The 23,371-nt window shown below is 36.3% G+C and overlaps 1 protein-coding gene across 7 annotated transcripts in view; it reads left to right on the forward strand.

Annotated features, from left to right (window-relative positions):
• Positions 1–23,371, forward strand: part of REPTOR (repressed by TOR) — a 152,709-nt gene that overhangs the window by 118,503 nt on the left and 10,835 nt on the right. Inside the window, exons 1-9 of one of the 7 annotated variants that reach the window (XM_067116204.1) lie at positions 3,230–3,430; positions 4,996–5,124; positions 9,015–9,069; positions 11,567–11,597; positions 18,412–19,498; positions 20,334–20,438; positions 20,763–20,967; positions 22,153–22,243; positions 22,463–22,548. In XM_067116204.1, coding sequence (XP_066972305.1) covers positions 9,044–9,069; positions 11,567–11,597; positions 18,412–19,498; positions 20,334–20,438; positions 20,763–20,967; positions 22,153–22,243; positions 22,463–22,548 — 1,631 coding nt within the window. In that variant the 5' untranslated portion in view covers positions 3,230–3,430; positions 4,996–5,124; positions 9,015–9,043. Of the gene's footprint in view, positions 1–2,835; positions 2,927–3,229; positions 3,431–4,995; positions 5,125–9,014; positions 9,070–11,566; positions 11,598–18,411; positions 19,499–20,333; positions 20,439–20,762; positions 20,968–22,152; positions 22,244–22,462; positions 22,549–23,371 lie in introns of those variants that run through there. The other 6 variants (XM_067116202.1, XM_067116200.1, XM_067116201.1 and 3 more) reach the window with 6 other exon arrangements.

Here is a 23,371-nt window from a genome sequence, read left to right on the forward strand (position 1 = left end):
CTCTCTCTCTCTCTCTCTCTCTCTCTCTCTCTCTCTCTCTCTCAGGATGATTCGCAATCCGTCTTCCAAATAATTGTCTTACGGCAGTTACATTTGGTAAAAAATCGTTTAGAATTATGAACTGCTTACTTGAGGATCTTGTCTGGGGAATTTCTAGGTCGCCTCTTAATCCATATTGTTTTGCCACATTTTGAATTTCCACCTGTACTGTGCTTTTTCTTGAATTTAATCGGGTTTAGTTATGCACTATTTTCTTTTTCTAACAATATTGTACTGATTTCTCCTTTGATCTGTGTCAGTTCTGTTGGGATTTTGGGATTTTTTTTTTTTGTGTCCGCTTCGTGACTTTTGTGTTGTTCAAAAAATCTGGCATTTTCCCATTTTCTTCTTTTTGTGCAAATTGATTTGGCTCAAGAAGCTTAGCCCTCGCGAATGCTGTGTATTTTCCCCTTTTTTTCCAATCGCATATTTTTGCATATTAATCTTGCAAACTAATCTTCCTTTTATGAGATCTCGTGAAAAGGTAATTTTGAAACATGCTGTTTGCGACCGAATATTTTCTGCCCTCACGTTTCCTCGTTTTGTACTTGTCTCAGTTTTGTTACTAACCTTTTCGACAGCCATTTGTCGATTCCTTCTTGTTTAATCTCTTGACACGCTGCCAGGTTCATTTCCAGGCAATTTCCGAGCTCACGTGATTTGTTTCACCGAGTACCGGTCATTTTCCTTCATTCTGACAGCTGTCAATGCTGTAACTTGCAGAACATGCATAATGTTTACAAAGAATCTAACGGCTCTGATTCCCTATCTTGCAGATCATCTTGCTCGGCAACTTGCGTAATGCTGTTTTTGTGGCATGTGGTGCTTTCCACACACAGCAAGGGAGGCTGTAGTTGGCTTGTGGGCCCTGTCCTTGCAGTAATTATTGCATGAAATGTGTTAGACGTGGTATGCATTATTACAAGCACGACGGCCCGTGACAGACGTATGAAATTTTGTCATGCTACTTTGGGGGTAACAAGAGTGTAAGATCTTTTATGGCGTCAGCTTACGGATGTGCCTTGAATTCATTCATACTAAGAATGCTAATAGTATGTTCATTCTTAGAAAAAGATATTGAATAATTTAGAAACTACATTAATCTTGAAGAAAGGAAGGAGAGAAAGAGAGAGAGAGAGAGAGAGAGAGAGAGAGAGAGAGAGAGAGAATAAGAAGTAAAAGTGTCAGTCTAAAAGAATTAGCATACTAAATGATTAAAATTTAAAATTTGGAAATTACAAGATCCTCTGCATTGTGACTAAATAATAAGCGTAGCAGTTATGACTTCCAAGGTTACTAAGATAAAAAAAAATGTTGAGAATGATTATGATCCTGAGGCGAGTTGCTGCTCTCCGGAAAAAGAAGCCATAATCTGCAAGTAAGGATTTGTACGGTAAACAGACTGGCTAATCCTTTCACCATACTGAGTGAGCAACAGAAAGACGTTATCCTGACCTGACTAATGATTGCAGTTAAAAGGTTAATTATTCTGGAAAATATATATATCTTTTGGCTAAAGTAGTGAGCTTATCTCCTTGGGTTACTGTGGATTCCTCTGCAGCTATAAAGCAGGCTAAGCATTACTCAAAGTTTCAACTAAAAAAAGCTTTCAATTTAAAACAATAATTGCACCACATCATTATAAATTAAAGGGGGGTGGGGGGGTTGTAGTTCTTGGCACATCTTAAATTTGGACCGTGCTTTAAGGCTTCTCTCTATCATCATTGCATTATACTGGGGTTTGGCACTCCCATACCGTCTTGAACACAACCTTCAGTAGCCTTACATACTAAGTTACGTCACCTGTATATATATATATATATATATATATATATATATATATATATATATATATATATATATATATATATATATATATATATATATATATATAATTATACATGTATGTATGTATATTTATCTATACACACACACATACACGAACACTATCTATGTATCAGTATGAATGAGCTGCCACTACATAGACTGGTTATGTATCATATTACAGAGAGTCATACTTGACTGCTGCTTAAGAGATTTTGTCGTCAGACTTCTAAGTTTTTTTTTCTTTAATATCATATGTCTCATTCAAGATTACAAGCTTCAGGGGTTTCTCCTCATATAGTATACGTAACTATCAGTCATTTTTCTACAGCGATATTCAAAGATAAATAGAGATAATCTTGATGAGTCGAGCACAACATACACTACTTGGATTTATCTGTCTTTTTCCGTCTGTTTCGAAATTTCCAAAAGATTTGTAAAACAATTTTTTTTCTTATAAAAACATCTGCAGCTAACGGATCTAAGCCTTCCTTTCTTTCAGTGTGCATTTATTAAATAATATGTATCCGTCTTTGTTAATTATTCTTTTAGATTGATCACTAACAATTTCCATTTTACTTCATTGTTTCTGCTTCATAAATAAAATTTCGCTTTGATAATCTCTTGTTGACGACATGCGCCGCACAGCGCCTGAAAACCCACGTATTTGATTTTGTTGACAACGTCCTGATCCAACAACTCCTCCCGCAGCTGTTTACCAGAAGCGGACCTTTTCTGAGAAATCGTGGTTTTGCTGGATACTGGGTACCAGTTGTTGCAAAATGTGTTTTCACATGCTGCCTCTGCCACTTGCTCGGACCATTCTAGCACCGCGGCTGACGCAATCCAAAAACATTGCCAAATGTCTAACTTGTGGCGTGTAACAGAGGCCTCTCTGATGCTGCAGTCTTTCATGCCGATAAATGGGAGAGGTTTATTTCTACTTTTCCGTGGGAGTTCATTCGATTCTAAGCCTTGTTTCTTGTCATGACAGTGTTTGTTTTGGAAGTTTGGCATAACAGCCTGCGAGCTGCATTTATTCGTTCGTTCGATGGCATTCGAGGTAAGATGTTAAATGGCGAAATTTTGTTGTAGTTATTTCATCGTCTTGAAATAGCGTATAACATTGGTTTCTTATATTTATTATTTTTTATTCGACAAATGTTCTCTGGGAATTTTCCTATCTTATGTGAAATCGTAAAAAATAATATAATAAGTGAAGAAAGATTCGGCAGCACTGACGTAAACACAGCACACCCCCTTATAACTGGCTTGTGATTGGCTCCTGATATGTAGCTGCAGAGCTGACCAATCATAGCTCCATGTTGCGTTGACGTCACTTCTCCCTTGTCACATGATCAAAACAAGAGTTAAAGAGTTTAGTAGTGAAAGAGAAATCTTAGAGCGAGGTGGTAGTGTGCTCATGTTCTGATTAGTGCCTGTCTGTGGCAAGTGAATCAGTGTCATTAGCATTGTATCTTTTGTGAGTTGATATCAAGGCACTTGCGAGTGATTATTTACCATAAAGTGCTTGGAATTAAACGATAAATCTTCAAAATATTAAAAGGTGAGATGGCGCAGTATTGGTGTGTTACATTGCGGTCGAACTCTGAGCTCTGGCGTGTTGATCCATCACTGCCAGCCGTAGGATGTTTTGTATACATTTGCATTAAGTAACGTTATGTAACTGAACTCGATTGATATAGATGTATGTTTACTTTTAGAGCTAACCTAAATTCATTACAGTTACAATTAGAATATTGTCATATAATTTTGAGATCCCTGCAGTTACGCCCTGTTGTGAATCTTGCATTCGTTTCCAGGAAATTGGACTCAGCATTGTCTTCTAGCCAGCGCATATATAACAGTAGGAAATGATTAGCCTGTCAGGCGGGGTTTAAGTAAAGGCGTGTCACCTTAGAGTAAATAAGTTTCCTTCTTTGAGGAATGATTTGGTTAAGGAAGAATCTCGGATACCCTACAGCGGGGACAAGCTCAGTAAGCTTGGTTTGATGAAGATGGATTGGTTTTATCTTGGATTTACTCGAGTGAAAAATGATAAGTGTAATTTCCTGTACCTACAATAAAGACAAGTCGTCAGAAAGTAGGAACTTTTCTCTCCTTACTAGCTTTCAGTCTATTTGTTTAACACGCGAAATATTAGTAAATAGTATGATAAAGTAATACTAAACTTTGTCATACTTATTTTGGCCCGAACCAAGCATAGTTTTTTGCCATCATGGATGCGATCTTCTTGGGTGCCCTTTGTTCAAAGTATTGAATTTAATGAATGAAAATAGAACAAATTGAGTGTGGAAAATGTCAGCTTTGACTTTGCCACCTTTTACGGGTAGGATATCATTGAATGTGCTATTACTTTTAGAAACTTGGCAACTTTGGCTCGCCTATTACTAAGCTAGCTTAGTGAAAGTAGGGATTTGGAACAACTTGATCAGCTCCTTCCCCCTTCAGACTCGCATTGGCCTATGAGGCTGTCCAAGGTGACGAAGACGTCTGTAGTGATTATATATATATATATATATATATATATATATATATATATATATATATATATATATATGTGTATAAAATATATATATAGATAGATAGATAGATATAGTGTGTGAACATAAGTTTGCAAGGGAGACAAAAAACAAGCATGAACTACCAAGTGTAGTAGGGAGTGAAAGCGTACCACGATCTTATGTATGTACAAAGTCCCAACATGTCTATTGTTCAGTTCCTTATCCTGCATATGTTTATCTCTGGCCGCTTTACCCAAGTAGCTTTCAAGTTGTAGCGAAACAAAGACACACCCACTTAGGCTATATATATATATATATATATATATATATATATATATATATATATATATATATATATATATATATATATATATATATATATATATAGAGAGAGAGAGAGAGAGAGAGAGAGAGAGAGAGAGAGAGAGAGAGAGAGGTTTTTGGCTGAGAATAAACAAAGGCTCACAACATTAAGTCAGTGTCATCCTAGTTCCAATCCAACATGGGTAGGGGTGCTTATCACAAATCAACTTTGGGTGTAATGTTTTCCCAATTGAAAGTGAATTCGATTTTAAATTATTATTAGTAAGTTTTATATATAATTAAGCACTACAGATTACACTTGAGATTACAAAGGACAAGAGAAGAGAGCAATCAGTTTCGTGAAGTCATATTATATTCAGAAAGGTCACAAAGACTACAAGGAGATCACCTCAGCCCCGGTACTCATTCATAGGTAGGTCAATTGAAGGGGTGGTAGGTCAGGATTGAACCATGTACCTTTCAAATGTCATCACAGATGTCTACCACACGCACAAACACACATACACAAAAGCAACTCAAAACTCTCCTTTTATAAGTTTTACGCTTTAAAGTGACAGAGAAGGCTCAAGGCTTCGTAGTCATGCATGCATGCTGTTTTAAATATGTATAGCCTATACTGTATACCCACATGTACAAGTATGCCTTACATATATCGACTAGTCGTGATGAGTTTGCACATATTTTAATTCGTATAATTGTATGTATAAATGTATTTGTGTATATGTGATTACATTTAAGTTAACTGGGCTGAAGTGCTCGAATTACCAAGTAGGAAAATCTGAAGCTTTCATATTGATAGTGTTGTAGTGATCTCTCCTTGAGGAGAGGTAGGGAATGTCATTTGATATATTGGATTGTATGTTGTTATTATTAAACACTGCCTTTTCTCTGGTAAAGATTGAAATAGCAGTGATCTGGAATGAAAGAGAAACCTTTTGGCTTTGATATTTTCTTTTGTTAAGGAAGAGTTAGATGTCTTAGGAAAGGACACTCCTGGTTAGGTAGATTTTATATATAATATATATATATATATATATATATATATATATATATATATATATATATATATATATATATATATATATAACTACCATTGGTAGTTTACTGAATATCATAAAATAGTGAAAGGCTTTTTCTTTGTTAAATGTCTTTGTTGTTCAGTATTATGTTGACATGTTAGTGTTTGTGCAGAAAATGCTTAGGCTAATGGGTAATCGTTTAATGACACCAATACATATTGCACAAAAACATCAGAATTATAGTTATAGTAAAATATGTACACCTGTCTGACCTGATACTAAAATATACACACCTGGCTGACCTGATATGAATTGGTTGTAATTATGACAGATGTGTTTTCATGTTTTGTGAAGCTCTATTGAGGCCAAGCGACTAATGCGGAAGCAGGCTGGGCAAGGCCGTTGTACTCTTGGATTAGCACATTTTTATAATCATTGTTATTATTAGTACTAATAAGGATCAACAAAGCTGGTCAGTAACTCAAAGCAAGATTCAGGTTGAAATCTGTTACTCTGACGGGATATTTGATATCTTCCATATTGTCATTATTCGTGACTCCCTTGATGATAAAAATCAGGTGAGTTTTCCTTAGTATGTCAGTAGGTTTTATGTCGAGCTCCAGAAGTCATAGCCTAAACGAATGAGTCGTTTTTCCCTTGGTCTCTCAGCTGTTCGATCAACGTTCTCACTTTCTGTATCATGAGCCTAAGCTGACTTTCAGACGACACTGGGTCATATTAGAAATAAGTGAACAGCTATTTAAGGCTCTTTGTTTTCGTGCAACACATTTCAGTATTTCTATGGCGATTTACGAGTAAGAGGAGGATCTAACAAACTTCCTAATTAACCCTTAATCCGTGGAATCGGTATGATTCGAATCTTTAAGACTAACACACAATAGCACTCATGGTAACACGAACATTGATGGAATGTTGATTAAAGTTGACCTCACGTCTTAGGCCTCGGTGGGTCTGTTCACCTGGTTGCCATTAAGTATCATAGAGGGTGAGCTACAGATTTTCAAGGGCGTAAGGTCCAAGTGTGACTACTCTGCCACTATTTTCAAAGTCCTCTCCCACCCCCACCCCCACCCTCCTCCTCAGCTTGGTTTCTTTCGCTTTGAGACTTGAAGATTTTGAAGTGGCGTGAAACGTGTTGATTGGGAGGTTGCCAGTTTATTGATGTCCAAGGAACCCCAAGGTATTGATTCCTGTTGGTTGACATGGAAACATTAATTAGAAGACTGAAGAGTCTTACTTTAATAATCTTTTAACACTAGTAATCTTTTATCAGCTATTTTTTTCCATTGAAGTCACAAGACATTTCGAAGCCTTTGATTTAATTGAGTAACTTCTTGGAAGTAGGTATTGCTATTTTTTCCTCCTATTGGAAATTATAATGACATTTGATTGGCTGCTTTCCTGTGTCATCACGACCCAAGACGGTTCCTTTGGCCGTCCCATCTTCTGTATTCATAACCGGGGCTTATAAGTATATTGTATATTCACCGCACTCGGTACTTCCTTCTTGTTCAGCTCTTCTAACATAATAGTTTGTGTCCTTCGCTCTAAAAGTCACTTTAGCCCCTTGGCTAAACTTAATTTGGTATGGCTAAACCCAAGGCTTTTTCACTGAAAGGCTGTCTCACATAGCCTAGTTTGGTCGCTTTTTTTATGGTTTATTTACACATTAAGAGTATTGCAACACCGTTTTATTGGTTCATCTGAAAATGTAGTTCTTTCTATACCAGAGGACCGTAATTTCCAGATTTTTATTCCAGTCAACGTCATCAACTTTTTGTTATCTCGTATAGGCCTATTTCTCTGATTTTTATTTCATTCCCTTTTTTTGTTTAGTTTTTGTAGTATTGACGATTTTTATATACCGTAACACAGTTATGTCAACCTTAGAATTCATGTCTTTCATTATAAAATTTTCAAGTTCGGCTTCATGGTAGGCCTGTGTGTAATTGTAGGCTTTGTATTTTGAAAAGTTCAGTATCTTTTATATTAGTTCTCTCTTGAGGTTTCATAGTTACTTTTTGTAATTTGAGAATTGAAGTTTTGTACTGACCGTTTCCTTCACGGCTTTATTTTTTTTTTTTTTTTTGTTTGGGGCGAGACCAGCTGTCTTTTTTTTTTCAGTAAACTAGACCTATCATTGTCCTTACTGTATATTACAGTCTACAGAAAATACAGGTTTGGTTACATCTACTTAGTTTTCCTTGGTAAAAGCAGTTCCTGGCTGCTGCTCGCCGCAAAAGGATGCCAGACCCGATAAGTGGTGCAATCAGCAGCTCATGAGTCTGACTTTCAGTAGAACCAAGATTTTTTGTGGACCAGTTGGATTAGTGCCATGGTTCGTGTTTGCTGATGACACTGTCCTCAGTGATTCCGAGTATTCTACTCAAGTTTTGTTCTTTTTTTTCCACAGTACTTAGGACATACCATGTAAGACAGTTTTTTTTTCATTGTCATTTTGAATGTTAATGACATTCTCAAGAATTTCAAGCACACCTTTTACGGCTTGTTTTCCTGTTTGGTTTTAGGCAGCAGCCCAGAGCCTTTATCTTCTGAGAAATAAAAACGTTCAAAGTGATTATTTAATTTTTCCCAGCTGTGACAGTTAAAATTTTTGACCAACTTTTTCAAGTTCCATGCTCAGTCCTCTTCCATAAACTGTATGTAAGGAGTTTGGGGGAGGGGGGAGGGCGTTGGTTGGGAAAGATGGGCTTTGGCCAGCAACTGTACTTGTTTGCTGTGCCTGTGTGCTGTTCCTTTGGCAGATCATCAACATCAGCATCTCTGCTCTGTTCAGTGGCCACGAATGTTCCACCGCTCAGGAAAGCGTATGCTCTCCTTTGCCTTATTTCCTTATTTTTTCTATATTTATAACTATTTATTGATGTGTGGTCTCTATGTTTGTATATATGGTATGTTCAGGGTAGCCTAATTTGACTCATTTCCATATGGTCATTTTTGGTTTTTTGTCTTATACAGGTCTTAATTTTTGGAAGCCAGGGTTTTATATATATACTGTATATATATGTATATGTATATATATATACACACATACACACACATATATGTGTATATATTTATATATATTATTTATGCTGTTCGTTTTCTTCATATTTTCAACATTAGAGATTATTTTCAGTTAAAGCTTGCTATCCAAGCTAGTTGACTTCTAAGCAAGTGTCAAGTTAGCTTGCTTATTTTGAATTATGGTACAGTGTCCTTCACTGAATCCGTTATAAAAGCAGCCTTTCTTCTTTTTCAGGATTTTGGTGGAGTGCTAATTCTTTGGGTATGAATCCAAATCCCCCACTACAATGGTAAGTTCAGCAAAAGCTGATTCCCTTGTTTTATGTTGAATTTGTATCTTTTTTTATTTTAACATTCAAACCTGCACATTTAGTGTTATTATACTTGTCTCTTTGTTTTTGACACTTGTATGACCATCTCCAATTATTGCAACATTTGAGACCAAGTTTAGAAATTCACTCAGGAAGATAAGCATAGTAGGAAGTAGTAATTTTTATGTTTTACTATTATTGATAACTCATATTCTGGTAGCAAAGAGTGACCATGAGAGGTTTTTTTTCCTTCCTGTTTTTACTCGGTTCAGGGCCGGTCAAAATAGAAGTTCCTGTATTTCTTAGTGAATTTAGCTCCCAGTTGGCTCGATTGTGCAGCGGTGTTTAAAAAAAAAAAGTTGTTTCTGTACCGTTAACCTGTGCACCTCGGCACTTCCTTTTAAAATTGCGAATGGAGTAATATTTTTGTAAATGGGAAAGTGTTCAAAGTCAGTTTTCTTAATCTAATCTGTATGAAGGGGGTAAACTTTGCTCGCCCACGGGTTATCAAATTACTCACGTAAGGGAGAGTCTCGCAGGAGTCATAAACCACTTGCTTTTCCAGAAAGATCTGTAAAGTATACCAGAAGATTATGATACCATTACTTAATGTTATGTTTTGAGTAGATCGAAGGAGCAGTTAACAGGACTGTATGTTTTTTTTATACGTAAACATTAACCCATACACATTTCCGGTATTAGTCTTTTACTGATGACAGTGTTCACCGATAGAAATCTTACTTGTTTTCTCTCGGCTGAAACTGAATAACCCATTTTCTTGTCAAGTGCTTGTATTTTATTGTGATAAGTTCATTTCATTTATTTATTTATTGCAAATATACATGCGCGGAACATCGGTCAGGCCGTCTTTCGGAGAACAGCATAACATTGCAAACAAACTGCATGCATCCATGCATCGAGTTGCCTCCTTTAGCTTGGGAAATCGTGTACGTGGAGTGACCTTGACGCGAGGAAGTCCTATTGATTCACGGGGTCGTGGAGTTCACCCTCTGGGTTGTTATTGTTCCCGTTGTTGTTGCTTTTGTTGTTTTTGTGCGAGGGAAATAAGTTGCTTGGTGTGAAAACTGCTTTATTGAAGATAGTACAGTTGCGGGTGTATTGAAAATCGTCCATCCATCTATAACTCCGGAAAGTTAGTCAGTTTCATCGGAAAAAGATTCTTGTATTATTCACGTTGGAGTTCTGGATTGATTATTTTGAACTGTTGTCCTTCTTGGGGTAAGCAGTGGAGACACTCAAAACACTTAAGATACAGAACAGATATCTTTGCTGTCCACCGTAAATAACGACAGTAATGAAACTATAAAGGTGTTTGTTCTTGAGAAGAAAAGAGTAAGGGGATTGCTCATGGAAATACATACTGTCACCTCTTTAGACTAATAAATTAAGAAGCGTCTCATGGCCTTCCATTATATTTGCAATGACATGCATTTGTTTTTTTTTATTTATAGCCTGACTTGTTTTCGTTTTTAATTACTATTTGTAGAGTAGTGATTTATTTACTTGATTTTCCTTGTTGAAGAGATTTTTAATCTTTTCATTGCTGCCGTTAGGAAAGGATGGACTTAGTCTTTACTGCTTGCATTCAGTAAGTTTAAGTTAGATCTCCTCTCAGTGACCAGCTGATTATAGCTGATTATACTGCTAATTATGCTACGCGTAGCAATTTCAAAAGATAGGGTAAGTCTCCTTTTTACTATATGGGATCACAGATTATCGACTTTATATCGACAGTTGAGTTAAAGATGTTGTTTTCTTCACGAGCAAGATGTGGAATGTATTTATTTTCCCTACCAGTCATGCATTTGGCAAAGATGAGTCATCGGTTTGTCTCCCACTTATTGATCAGATAATGTTCATCCGCCGTGTGTCATTTCCTCCTGGATTATAAATGATATATTGTTTTACTGCTGAGGTAAATAAACACTGCTGGTAGTTAATGCTTGCTTTTTATCACGTATGCATGTATTTGTGTTTTGATATGTATGTGGAAGAAGGGAGGGGGTGAGATGGGTATCATGCCCACATTGTTTGTTGTGGGCATCTGCAATGGACCAACAAAATTGCGCCACGTTTTCAGTTGAAGTCTGTGGTGGCAAGAAGCGTAAAGCTTCCTGTTTCTGGACATTGTTTTGGAGAGGAGAAATATTTTCCCAGCTGGTTAAGGTGGTGAAACCTTTGAGGCTCGCGTGGGGGAGTTTTGTTGTCAGACCCTCTGGTGCATTTCATAATATGCTTGGGGGTATTTTTGTTAATAATTGTGAAGTAGGTATTTCCTACGATTGAAGAACACTTCAAGGACGGATGGTGTGCATAATCAATTGCATATTAAAAGCGAACTGTTTCGGTTAGTATTTTATTTTATAAATAATAGAATTTTTAGATGTATGGCTTTTATGTTTACAACAGATTTTATTTCTTTTATTACTTTGTATTTTTTTTCTTTTCTCACTAGGTGTGCTGTCCTAGGAGAGCCTGTCCGACAGGTTTGTGAATTTGTTTTTGTCTCGGAAAGAAACTGATGATGTATAAGGAGACTCATGAGTGTTTGTCTGTAACAAAAGAAAAATGGTTATGTTGCATTGCAGAATTAAATGGAGTGTTCTGTGTTGTTTATTCCAGTAACTACAGGAGTAGGCTATACCTGCATATTGTAACTAAATGTCATTGAGAACGAAACCATTTTTTTTTTCCATTGGTACTCCTTGGCTTTTATTGTAAGGTGTTTCAATTGATTTGTTCGAGTAAACAGATTTGAGCTGTATTTGATGATAATATCCTGCCTGGTTGGTGGCTTAGTCTCTCTCATTCATCCAAAACCAGTCACCACACCCATGGTGAAGCGTGTTGTAGTCTTTTCGTAGACCGAAAGACGTAACCATAAGTATCCATTTGTGCCAGATTCAGGCTCTTAGACCGAAGTGAAAAAACCGGGGAGACTGATTTTTCTCCAGTTTAAAAAGAAACAATAATAATTGCCTGGTGCAAAGTGTCTCGGAAAACCTGTTCTTTCTCTTCTATCTTGTTATTTACCTGATAACTGATGCTGTTTGTATTCAACTTGTTTTGATTGTCTGGTAGTGAATGGCGCAATTATTTCTTATCAGATGTTTTGACGTGAGAGAGTGTTATTTTTTTTTTAAAGTAAACTCGGTACGTCGACGCAAGGAGGATTCGATGGATTTAAAACATCAGGGGTGAAAGATATTTAATTTAGCCTAAAGTTTTCACTTGATTTGCCTCCCGCCAAAATATTTACCCTTATTTTTTAAGGGGTGTATGAAAGAGTGAAGTTGGTTGCTTCTGTGTACGAACTGGAAAAACTAAAAATGCTCCCCATAAAATTGTATTAATTTTTCAGCATATGTTTTGTACCCTGACATTACATTATACCTAGGAGCAGTAGAATCTGAACTATCGCATGTAACCTTTTCAAGGTTAAATTCTTGTATGACATAATCATTTCTCCAATATCAATCTTGTACAGTCCTGAAATGTGGTCAGTAGGCTACCTGAACACCGAACCAATGTGTAGCCCGATCCTTCTGTCGGGTTATTTTAGAAGAGGAAGACACGATACGATGCCTGTTCGTAGCCTAACATGATCGTGTCGATAAATCTCTCTGGCCGCTCTTGGTGTCGAGGAGGCTTTTAGGGGGATGTACCGTAGGCCATGTTATGCAACACAAACCCTCCCAGGCACCGTCCCAGGATGGTACCACCCTCCACGTGATGGGCTTGGCACGTGATATAATGCTGCTCTTTGCTCTCGTATAGCTTCTAGGGAGCACATTCTCTCTCTCTCTCTCTCTCTCTCTCTCTCTCTCTCTCTCTCTCTCTCTCTCTCTCTCTCTCTCTCACGTGTGTGCGATTGTAACGAAGAATGCTGGGTGTTAGTATTACTAGAACAAGATTAGTAAGAGTGCATTAGCTTAGAGTTAGACCAACGTACCCTCAATCTAACAGATATAAGAGACGGAAGATGACCCTGGGCTGGAGAGACAATAATTGTGAACGTGGAGTTTATTGTCCTTAGACTTTCGTCTTTACTCACACTAAATATGTGGATGAATATTGCGTTTTATCATATGTATAAACTGTAAAGAACGACGTCTCCATCCTTGTATGTAAATCTTTTGTTTACGATGGATACCCCTGTAATTCTGTTACGGTAAGCTGAAGGCAAAAACGACTAAAGTATTTAATGGATTATTGTATTCTGATGTCAGTTTCACCTGTGCATTACTGCATGTTAAAAAATAACTCAAATTACAGTCCAGCAAGGGGTATCCTCACTGATAGCGGTCCCTCCCCCCCCTCCCCACTCCCCTAAGAACCCCTGATCTCCGCCAACGCCCTCCATCCCACCCTGCCTGTGCTCTTCAAGGTCACATTTTAGCCACGTGGAGTCATCTTTTCCTACTTGTTGTTCTGCCTCTATCGTGTTGTTGCTTTGGGTGTTGTTTTGCTGCTTGCGCTCTTTGCTTCTTGCTTTGGTCACCGGCAGAATGACCTACAAATCCGTTCTGAATGGATATTAGACTAATGGTACTTGAATCAAGTGCGTACTCTGTGTGTGTGTGTGTAAAAGCTAGCTGCTTGTTGATCCCTCTGCGCCGATAACGTATGGTGTCGCCATACATATAATTCACTCAGGAAACGCTCAATCAAAATGCACAAGTTCTAATGCCGATATTCGTTATGGTATGCTTTTGGTTGTTCTCTGTAGAGCAAAACGTTTATCGTTTTTTAATAAGTAAAGTAAATCAGGCATCACTGTCGTGAACTTTTACCCCAGTTTAAACACACAAAATTACTGTAAGATTATTTCGTATATGAACAATATTTGTGTCTGTTTTATGCCAAAGGCTTATTTCCTTTAGTATCCCTATCGTAAAATTGCTCCCTTCGCGTGCTCGGGTTTCAGACTTCTAAAGGCATTAATAAATTATAGGGTAAAATTTGTATAGTTTTTACATTGGATGTTTAGAGACAACTTTTGATGAATCTCTCTCTCTCTCTCTCTATTATGTCTCTCTCTCTCTCTCTATATATATATATATATATATATATATATATATATATATATATATATATATATATATATATATATATATATATATATATATATATATGTAATATATGTAAATATTGTGAGAGTGGAAACAAGGCAAAGATCATTAGCGAGTTAATGACCATTCTAAAAGCAGTATACTGTGCAGTGAAAGTTTTGATGCCATAGAGTGACAGTTATTTGAATTGACTCTCGATTTTTCTGTATTTCTTTTAATGGTTTTCGTATTACGAGAGTTCGTTGTGCCAAGGACTTCTTGAAGTAGGCCTATGTCACTATAGTAACAGCAGTACATGAGATTTTATCTTACTAAATCATTTCGTGTAAAAATGTGCTCATTTCGTGTAAAATTGTGCTATTTTACTAAATCATTTCGTGTAAAAATGTGTTATTTGTGAATTTCCTTTAAAGCATTACATTGACTCAAGATTTTCTTTCGTAGTGTACCCATATATAGAAGGTTTGCAGAGAAAGTGAGTGAATTTATGCTTTTGATAATTGCAAGGTAACTGGAACATTCACATCCAGAATTACTACATTAATAATATAAATGTTTGAGGAAGAAATAAACCCCAGGCCCGTGTTTCATTGCAAGGGCAGGTTACCTGTAGGCTACATTCGGTGAAGCTTGGGAGTGCGTAAATTAGGTGAACGGGAAAGTTGCTTATTATATTAAAACGTGACAAAAATCTTAAAAGACAGAGGACACAGTAAAGTCAGCAGTCTCTAAAAACATGGAATGATAAAAAAAAAAATAACCATAACACTAAATTAGTTGCAATACCCAAAACAACCCAAAAATAATGAAGTAAAGAGTTCCTCTTAGGTTTTTTTCTTCTCTGCAGCAAACATAAATTTTAGATGTGCATTCAGGCAGAAAGCTTTATTGTTTGATAATATATTAATAATCATCACTGCCAGCTTTTGTCAATCTATTTCTTGGAGGTAAATCTCATTCCATATGATTTTTGAGCAACTCTCTCTCTCTCTCTCTCTCTCTCTCTCTCTCTCTCTCTCTCTCTCTCTCTCTCTCTCTCTCTCTCTCTCTCTCTCAGATTATAGTGGGTGTTATTGTTAGTATAATTTTTTGAAAATCTTTATTTACCCATTTGCAATTTAGTCCTTGGGAAAGTCTTATTGCATACCCTGGTTTTAAATGTTAATTCTTTGCATCCTGTAGCACTGTATAGCTTTTTAGTTTAGATTTATATAGATTCCTTTCCTCACTTATTCTTTAGATTTATATAGATTCTATTCCTCACTTATTCTTAGCACAGTTATTCCTTAGATTTATATAGATTCCATTCCTCACTTATTCTTAGCACAGTTCCATCTCAAATGAACACCTCCTCTGCCCATTGATCATCATTGTCATGATCAATTGGCATTTTGTCTGCCAACCTGGGAGGAGCTTTAATACACTTGCCTTGCCCACTCTCTCCTGTGAGTCACTCTTGAGACTGAGGATTATCTCTATTTGAAATTTTGCATTCTGTATTTTGGTGTAGTTAATAGCAGAATATACTCTTAAGGAGCTATTTAATGTGATAGTTGAAAACTAATGTAATGAAACGGGCTCTGCATAGATAGTAAAAATTGCTTGTGGCAAAGGTTATAGAGAGCCAGGAAATAATTGTTGAAGTGATATGGCTTTGCTGTTTGTTATATTCTGTTTGTGATCATGTACATTGGTAGTTGGGGGTTAATGTCTGTCATTTGGATTTATTAACCAATGTTTGTTTGAAAGCTTTAAAGTGTAAATTCAGACATACTGTATGGAAATGTATATTGGGACTAGTATTCATTGAAAAAAAAACATATCAATAGATTATCTGACATACCATTCTAAATTAACATGCAAAAAATGGGTCTTAGTGTCATCTACTACAAAAGGGTCATGCAAGACATCTGGGATTGATGATGTCAGAATTGTATTCATGGTAATTCAAAGCATGTGAGTGACTGTGTTCTTTACAAATCTGCTAAATTCTTACATTAAAAACTACTTTTTATCACATTACAGCCTTTCTCCTCCTCACTAGTATCTGTATGCACAGCTGAATGAAAAATTCTGTATGATTTGAAAAGTGGAGAATGAAACAAACAAAAAAAAAAATATATAAGAAAATATACTTATTGAATTTCGTACATGGTCTCTTTCTGTTTCATGTTTAACGTGTGTATGTTTGTAATGAAATGAATTAAGGAAAATGTCCTGTAGAAAGGTTTACATTTACAGTAAGTATAAATAAGGTTTATAGTAAAAGCTTGTGAATACAAGAAAGTAATCCATATTTCAAGAAGTATATCTGGTAGGGACAGCAAAATGTTCATATCACTGATAGAGCTAGTTTAGGTTGAGCTAAGCCTGAGGAGTAGGCAATACAGTACTGAAATACTGTTAAAAGATGTGATTATTAAAAAGACTTGTTAAAAGATATGATTATTAAGAAGGCAATAAAAATACAGTACCGCTTGATTGAAAGAAGTCTACGTTATGAAGAATAAAAGGAGTACAGTATAGCATGGTAATGTAAATTAACTCTCAGATTGTCTTAGTTGCACTAATTTTGTATTAAGGCAAATTTTTGCTTAGACTGTGGACTGATCTTTGAAATCTAACTTTGTTGATAAAAGGGGAGTGGCTTCAGATTTAATTTCAAGCATATCATCCGATGAAAAATCATCTTGTTTATAGTAATCCATGTTGGCTAATGTTGCTTAATTTTTTTTCACTTCTGGTATTCAGCCAACTCAAATTCCAATTGTCTGTTTACATACCCAGATTCCAGTTATGTTCAATGGCTGAAACTACAAGCCATGGTTTTTGGGAATCTAGAGCATAGCCTTGACCTTTGTTTCTCAGGGAAATGTTTAAAACAATCTCTCTCTCTCTCTCTCTCTCTCTCTCTCTCTCTCTCTCTCTCTCTCTCTCTCTCTCTCTCTCTCTCTCTCTCTCTCTCTCTCTCTCTCAAACAAGGCATAGTTGAATCATTGAAAATGGTGACAAGTTAAGAGAACGCATGAGGCTCAAAAATTGCACAGAAAATGCTGTTTCTTGGTACTTTAAATGATTCTTTACAAATAATGTCTTTAGAGTAAATCACAAGTAAAATTCTGTGAAGGATGAAAATAAGGTTTGCTCAAACTCTTGTAGTACAAGAGAGTTCCACTTTCCCAGTATTTGGATGTGTACCTTACCAAGACTACATATAGGCTAGCCTACTGTGGTACTACACAGACTTTGGGCAAGCAGCCTCTTGAGTACTGTACATTCCCAAAAGTAGGGTAAGGCCTCAGTTCACTTTTTTTAGAAGTTTTTTGACACCAAAACAAAGATGATGCTGGTAAGTGGTGTTTTTAGCAGATAACAGACAGTTGTATTTCTAATGCTACAACAGTCATAAGAATGTAGAGAACCATAGGTACATTGTGCCTAACCTCCAGACCATCTTTTATCACAGCTCTTTCTTTGGAGTGACACCCTCTAGTTTGGGCTGGAGTTTGTACTGTAAAATTTTTATAGGTTTGCATGTAAAAAAAATGGTACCAAATGTATTTGTATTTATAAAAACTATTGTAATTTTAAAAAGAACAGATGGCCAGAAGAATGACTTGCGTAGCTTTCACAAGGCACAGAATTTCTATGATGCCTAAGTTACAAGAAGCTTCTCTGGATTAAAGTTTTTATTCAATTACAGTATTTTTTCACTAGTAACTTATAGGAAAATTATCCACTTGGACCATGCTTGCAAAATGAAATTGTTCATTGATGCTTCTTCATTAACACATGCAGTATTTTTCAGTTTGTAACTCATTCTATATAAATGTACTGCATCTGTTTTGTAGTAATCGCTGCAAAATAATAGCAGTTGTTTGGAGTAATGGTCAAATTGATGTCTTTGAGGGTTTTATTTTTTCTTTTAATCATGCACCTAATTGTCATGTTTTTAATTAGCCTATTTTTCACAAAATATTTTAAATAGTGTTTGTATGTTTTTTCTCATTTTTTAAAAGTACAAAAGTCACAAATAAATTGCATCCATATCTTCTGTGTTTAGGTTTGCCATACCTGAAATTGTGATCAACCAGGGAAAATCAGAGTTATTGTGTTGGTCCTAGTTTATAATTTGGTATACGTAAATCCCATAGAAATTTATTATTACAGTTTTAAGAAAATGCTTGTCAGTGATGGAAACTAATGTTTTAATTTTTTCTTTTTTCAGAGTGACTATTTGTTTGATTGGTGTGATAACGGAATGGGAGTTGACGCACCCATGAGTGGGGGAGTCCCCATCCCTCGAGGTCCTGGAAACAGAGCTCCTCAACACACACATCACTTTTCAGGTCTCTCTTCAATGGCTCTTCATATGGAGGAGCACAGCTCACTCCCCAACCAACCTTCAAGTAACAGTTTAGGCCCTTATTGGGAGAATAACACAGGTATGACTGTCCCTACAAATAATGACAACAGCAGCCTCTCCCCAGCTGGGCCAAATTCTCCTTCCCTTTGGACACAGTCAATGGATTTGGACTTGGATATCAAGTTAGAACCACTGGATGATCTTCTTGGAGTTGACGACCTTCTTCCAAATCATTCTATTGGTTTGAATTCAACTGATGAGAACAACATTCTTGATGATGTTAATTTAGATGACCTTTTAATTCCAGAAAAGTTTTCGAGTTCAGGAATGGAACAGCCCAATTCTCCATTGACGATGATGACTGTTCACCCAGATGAAGTTATGTGCAACAGAGGGTATTCAACACCCACTGGCTCTGGATATATCTGTCCGACAACTATGACACAACCAGTAAAGCCAGAAAGCTCCTCTTTATATTCTCTCTTAGCATCATCATTCCCTCCCCAGGGAGGAGGGTGGAGGGATCCACTCCTAACATCTTCATCTCTTCCTGGACAACAAGCCAACAACCAGTTAGGCAGTATTGAGGAATGCCCAGGTTCAAACCAACATCAAAATATTTCTCAGCCACAACATTCTCAGGCATCTGGTTCTACATCAGCATTGCAAGAGCTATTGTTACGTTCTCCCACCCCATTGTCTCCCCACAGTGTAGCATCGCCACAAGGTGTACCTTCTCCCCAAGAACCACCCATGGGACAGTCAGTACCAAGACCAACTTCTCTTACTGCTGCTAATCCCTTACTCTCTGCCAGGCTTTCCTCTTCAGCGCCAACTCGCAATTTCTCATTTGAACAAGCATGGCAGCGTAGAGAACCACGACAGCACCTGCTGTCAACTGGATCTCTGGCAGAGGAGTATGGTGGATCAGCATCATCACTAAGTACAGGTTTGTATTTTGAAATTTGGTAATGATAAAAGTTGATACAACTCCAGCTTTTCCTCTGACAAAACATTTACTGTTTTTCCATTTATTGTTAGTTTGATAATCTGTGGAATTTAGATGATTATTTATGATTTTAATAAATTCTATTTTGCAATTTAATCTTTTCCCATTGTAGCCTATATTCCATAGATTTAAGACTAGAATATAGTGAATCAAGTGAGATAAAGCTAAACTTTTACAAGGGTCCATTACTGACCATGATTATATTTTTAGTGGTAATCAGTAGAGTATGTATACAAGGAATTAAAGTAATTGTTTTACCTGATGTTTGTTCAAATGTTTGTGATGGAACAGACATAACAAGTGTTTCAGAATGCCATTTACTTTATAAAAAAGCAAGTTTCATTTTGTCTGTTGCTATTTAGGATTCATTATGGCTACAAGTGGCATTTTAGTATTGAATATGATGGCCTGGATTGCATAAGATTGGCAGTTACGGAAATTGAGTTTAGCTGTACAAATTGGAAATCTCATATGTCTGTCCTCTAACATAGTATGTACACTGAAAATGGACTAAGGGCCAAATAGCTATTCAAGCTTGCATAGTTATGGGTGAACCCTTCATTTTCTGTAGGTTTGTCTTTAGTGAAATTGGATTGTTATTTTCTTCTGTGCCTCTTTAGCCATCGACATGTTGGTTAGTATCATTTTTATTTAGTGAATATGATGATTTATTTAGTTACCTCATCAAAGTGCAAAGTAATAGGACTTTATCATTCATTGTTGTTTCATGAAAGCAGTTATTTCCATTTTTCAGATGCCTTTGTTTTCTTTCCAGTTGGTGGTATCCTTTCCCCTGCCGCCCATGATTTATCCATTGATGAAGGCATCGATTCAGAGGATGAATCTGATAATGAACATTATGACTCTGAGTCTGATAATGGTAAGTATTGTGATGTTAGCAAGAAGTTAATACAATACACATATATTATTATGCTCTTTTCCTATCATCATACCTCATGGAAAGCTGGTTAACAATACTCAGAGTTTAAAGTGTATAGAATTAGAACTGTCTTGAATTTGTGTTATTGATATGTATTTTTTGAAAAGCAGTAGTATACTTCAAGATATTCATAACCAGATCTTTAAAAGTTGCATTTGAAAGTTGAGGGCTAAACGTTATTTCTCCTTGCTTTGGAACATGTATGACATGTAAATTTGGTCATTAGTGCTTGCCTTTTCTGAGCTAAGGATGTCCCTTTAACAGATTCTGTTGTTAGTGAAGACACTGGAAGTGTATCTGGTTCCCTTGGGAAGAAGGAAAGGTATTTTTGGCAATATAATGTACAAGCAAAGGGACCAAAAGGCCATCGTGTCAGCATTAACCAACAGGAGAAAGACCCTCACAATCTCCCATCGGTTATGGACCCAGTGTTTTCACCTCTCTGTTCTATACAGGGCATTAAACACAGGTAAGAATCTTTTGCTTGAAAAATTCTGGAGCTCGGTGAATTAATTAAACTCTAAACAAAAATTGTGAATCTTTCAGTCTTTTCACAGGAAGATTTGGAAGTGTATGCAACTTTAATGAGAAAGCCTGTCCATTTTAATGTTAATAACAAATAGAAAATTTGACAAGACCACTAACAACATATGGATAGTTTAACAGGACCAATGACCCTGTGTCTAGACTGTGATGACCTCACCCAAAGAATGTGTACTTTATTATCTAAAGTAGGACAGAATTAAAGAAAATGGACGAATAAGGTGCAAAAGGCAAAGGGAATTATGGAAAGTAAAAGCAAAATGCAGTACAGTACAATTGTGGACTTAAGGAACACTGCGAACATTGAACCTTTAGTAACCTCCAAAGAGTAGGTCACACAAGGAATGCTAGTTTATAGACTGCTAGTTTATAGACTTGTATTATTGTGATTTTGTTAAATGATTCTGTTAAATGAAACCACTGAGTCACATTTATAGACTCTGAATATTTTCAGATTGATTTGTTCGTAAATGAAAGGTGAAAATTAGAGGAAGGTACAGTTAAAGAAGTGGGACAGTTTAGTAGGGAGAAACCAAAGGGAACAAATGAAAGCAAAAGTCATAAAGTATTACAGGTGCACTATCAAGAACCTGTATTATCATCAAGAAAGTGTCGCACAAGGATACTAAATGGTACTTCCCCTATTAAGAAGTACAGATGACCCCTGACTATTTACAGTTCCAGATTCGCGGCTTCACCTATTCGCGGATCTCTCTGTGGAACATGTATACACATTATTCAGGGAAAATTCGCCTATTAGCGGTATTTTTCATAGAGGAATATTCACAAATTACTGTATTTTCATATCATTTTCATGACTAAATGCATTTTTTGTGATAAAACTATTAAAATATTTACAGTAGGTGTAAATATTTTCATGGATTGTTTTGGTGTTTTGAATAATCAAATTAGGCAGTCATAAGCGATTTTAGAGGGGTTTTAAGTAGTCGCGGAGTTTAGGTATTCACAGGGGTTTAGTGGTAGGCATCCCCGCAGAAACCCTGGTTCGACTGTAAAGGCATTTCAGTTAAAAGTGGGAATTCAGTTTTTCAAAGCAGTTTTAAGTATTTATGTTAAATTGATGGCATTGTACCCATTTAATTTCTTCCAGCGGAAAGGCCAGGAGAGGAGACGGTAATGATCTTACACCAAATCCTCGCAAGCTGGTGAGCATTGGAAGAGAATTGGAGAAACTTAATAAGGTAAGTACTTTAATCAGCATTAAATTTTAGTACTGTAAGTACTACTTTGTAAAATTATGGTTTTTCATGTATGTTGGTGTTAAAAACTGCTGAAACTCATTTCTTTTCAATTCTGTAGATAATCCATAATGTTAACATGTAAAAATAGAAGAATTCATTGTGTTGAAAGAGAATTTTGACCCGAGATTGTTTTATAAGTAATTTCTTTTTTATTCTCAGACGATTAATGACATGACCCCTGTATCGGAACTGCCTTTCAATGTGAGACCAAAGTCGCGCAAGGAGAAAAATAAATTGGCTTCCAGGTAGGCCGTTTCTTATTAATATTTATTCCATATATAGTAATGCATAATGGCAATCACTGTATTGGTATTTTGTATTGGTCATTGGCCTGAAACAGTGAACTCTAGCCAGGCTACTTATCATCTTGAGCTTTCATGGATGAACAGACCCCCTGAAAGGAGATATAAATTTATTGGTATCCTCTACTCAGTTTAAAGCTTTTATGTATGTTCTTGCCTGCACTCTCCTTTGGTCTTCTTTTATGTACATTGCTGTTATTCATCCAATTTTTCTTCATATGTAAAATCGGAGGGGTTACAACCACTAGCTTTTTGTTTTGGTAATGTTGTTTCTTTGGTTTTATACATGTTCTTGGCAGTTTCATGTCCTGAAAGTATTTTGCACTGGAATATGTTACCCAAACTTTTAGGCATTTACTGACAACAGTTGAGTGCTGTTCTTCAGTTTAGCTAGCAAATAAGATTTTATTGTACTTGCTTATAATGTAAAATAAAATGACTGTTGAAGAATAATGTATCAACAAAAAGATTTCATTGGTTTTAATAGGCACCTGGCCAAGAGGAAAATTCATTTAAAATACATTTGCCTGTATGGATGGGCAGAAGTTTTGAAGATGTCATGCTTCATGCAGTAAGAGTTTATTCATGCAGTAAGAGTTTAGTGACTTTTTTTAGAAGAGACAGAAAAACGTACTGGGAGGAAGACTGTCTCATTTCATTCATAAATGTTCAAGATTTGGGTATTATACGTTAAAAACCTCTGAGCCTCATTTCCATAGTTGAATTTAGCGTTCGTTAATTCACGGAGGTCTTGATTGTATAGTGG

This window comes from Macrobrachium rosenbergii, chromosome 14 (genome assembly GCF_040412425.1).
Source record: "Macrobrachium rosenbergii isolate ZJJX-2024 chromosome 14, ASM4041242v1, whole genome shotgun sequence".
NCBI lineage: Eukaryota > Metazoa > Arthropoda > Malacostraca > Decapoda > Palaemonidae > Macrobrachium > Macrobrachium rosenbergii.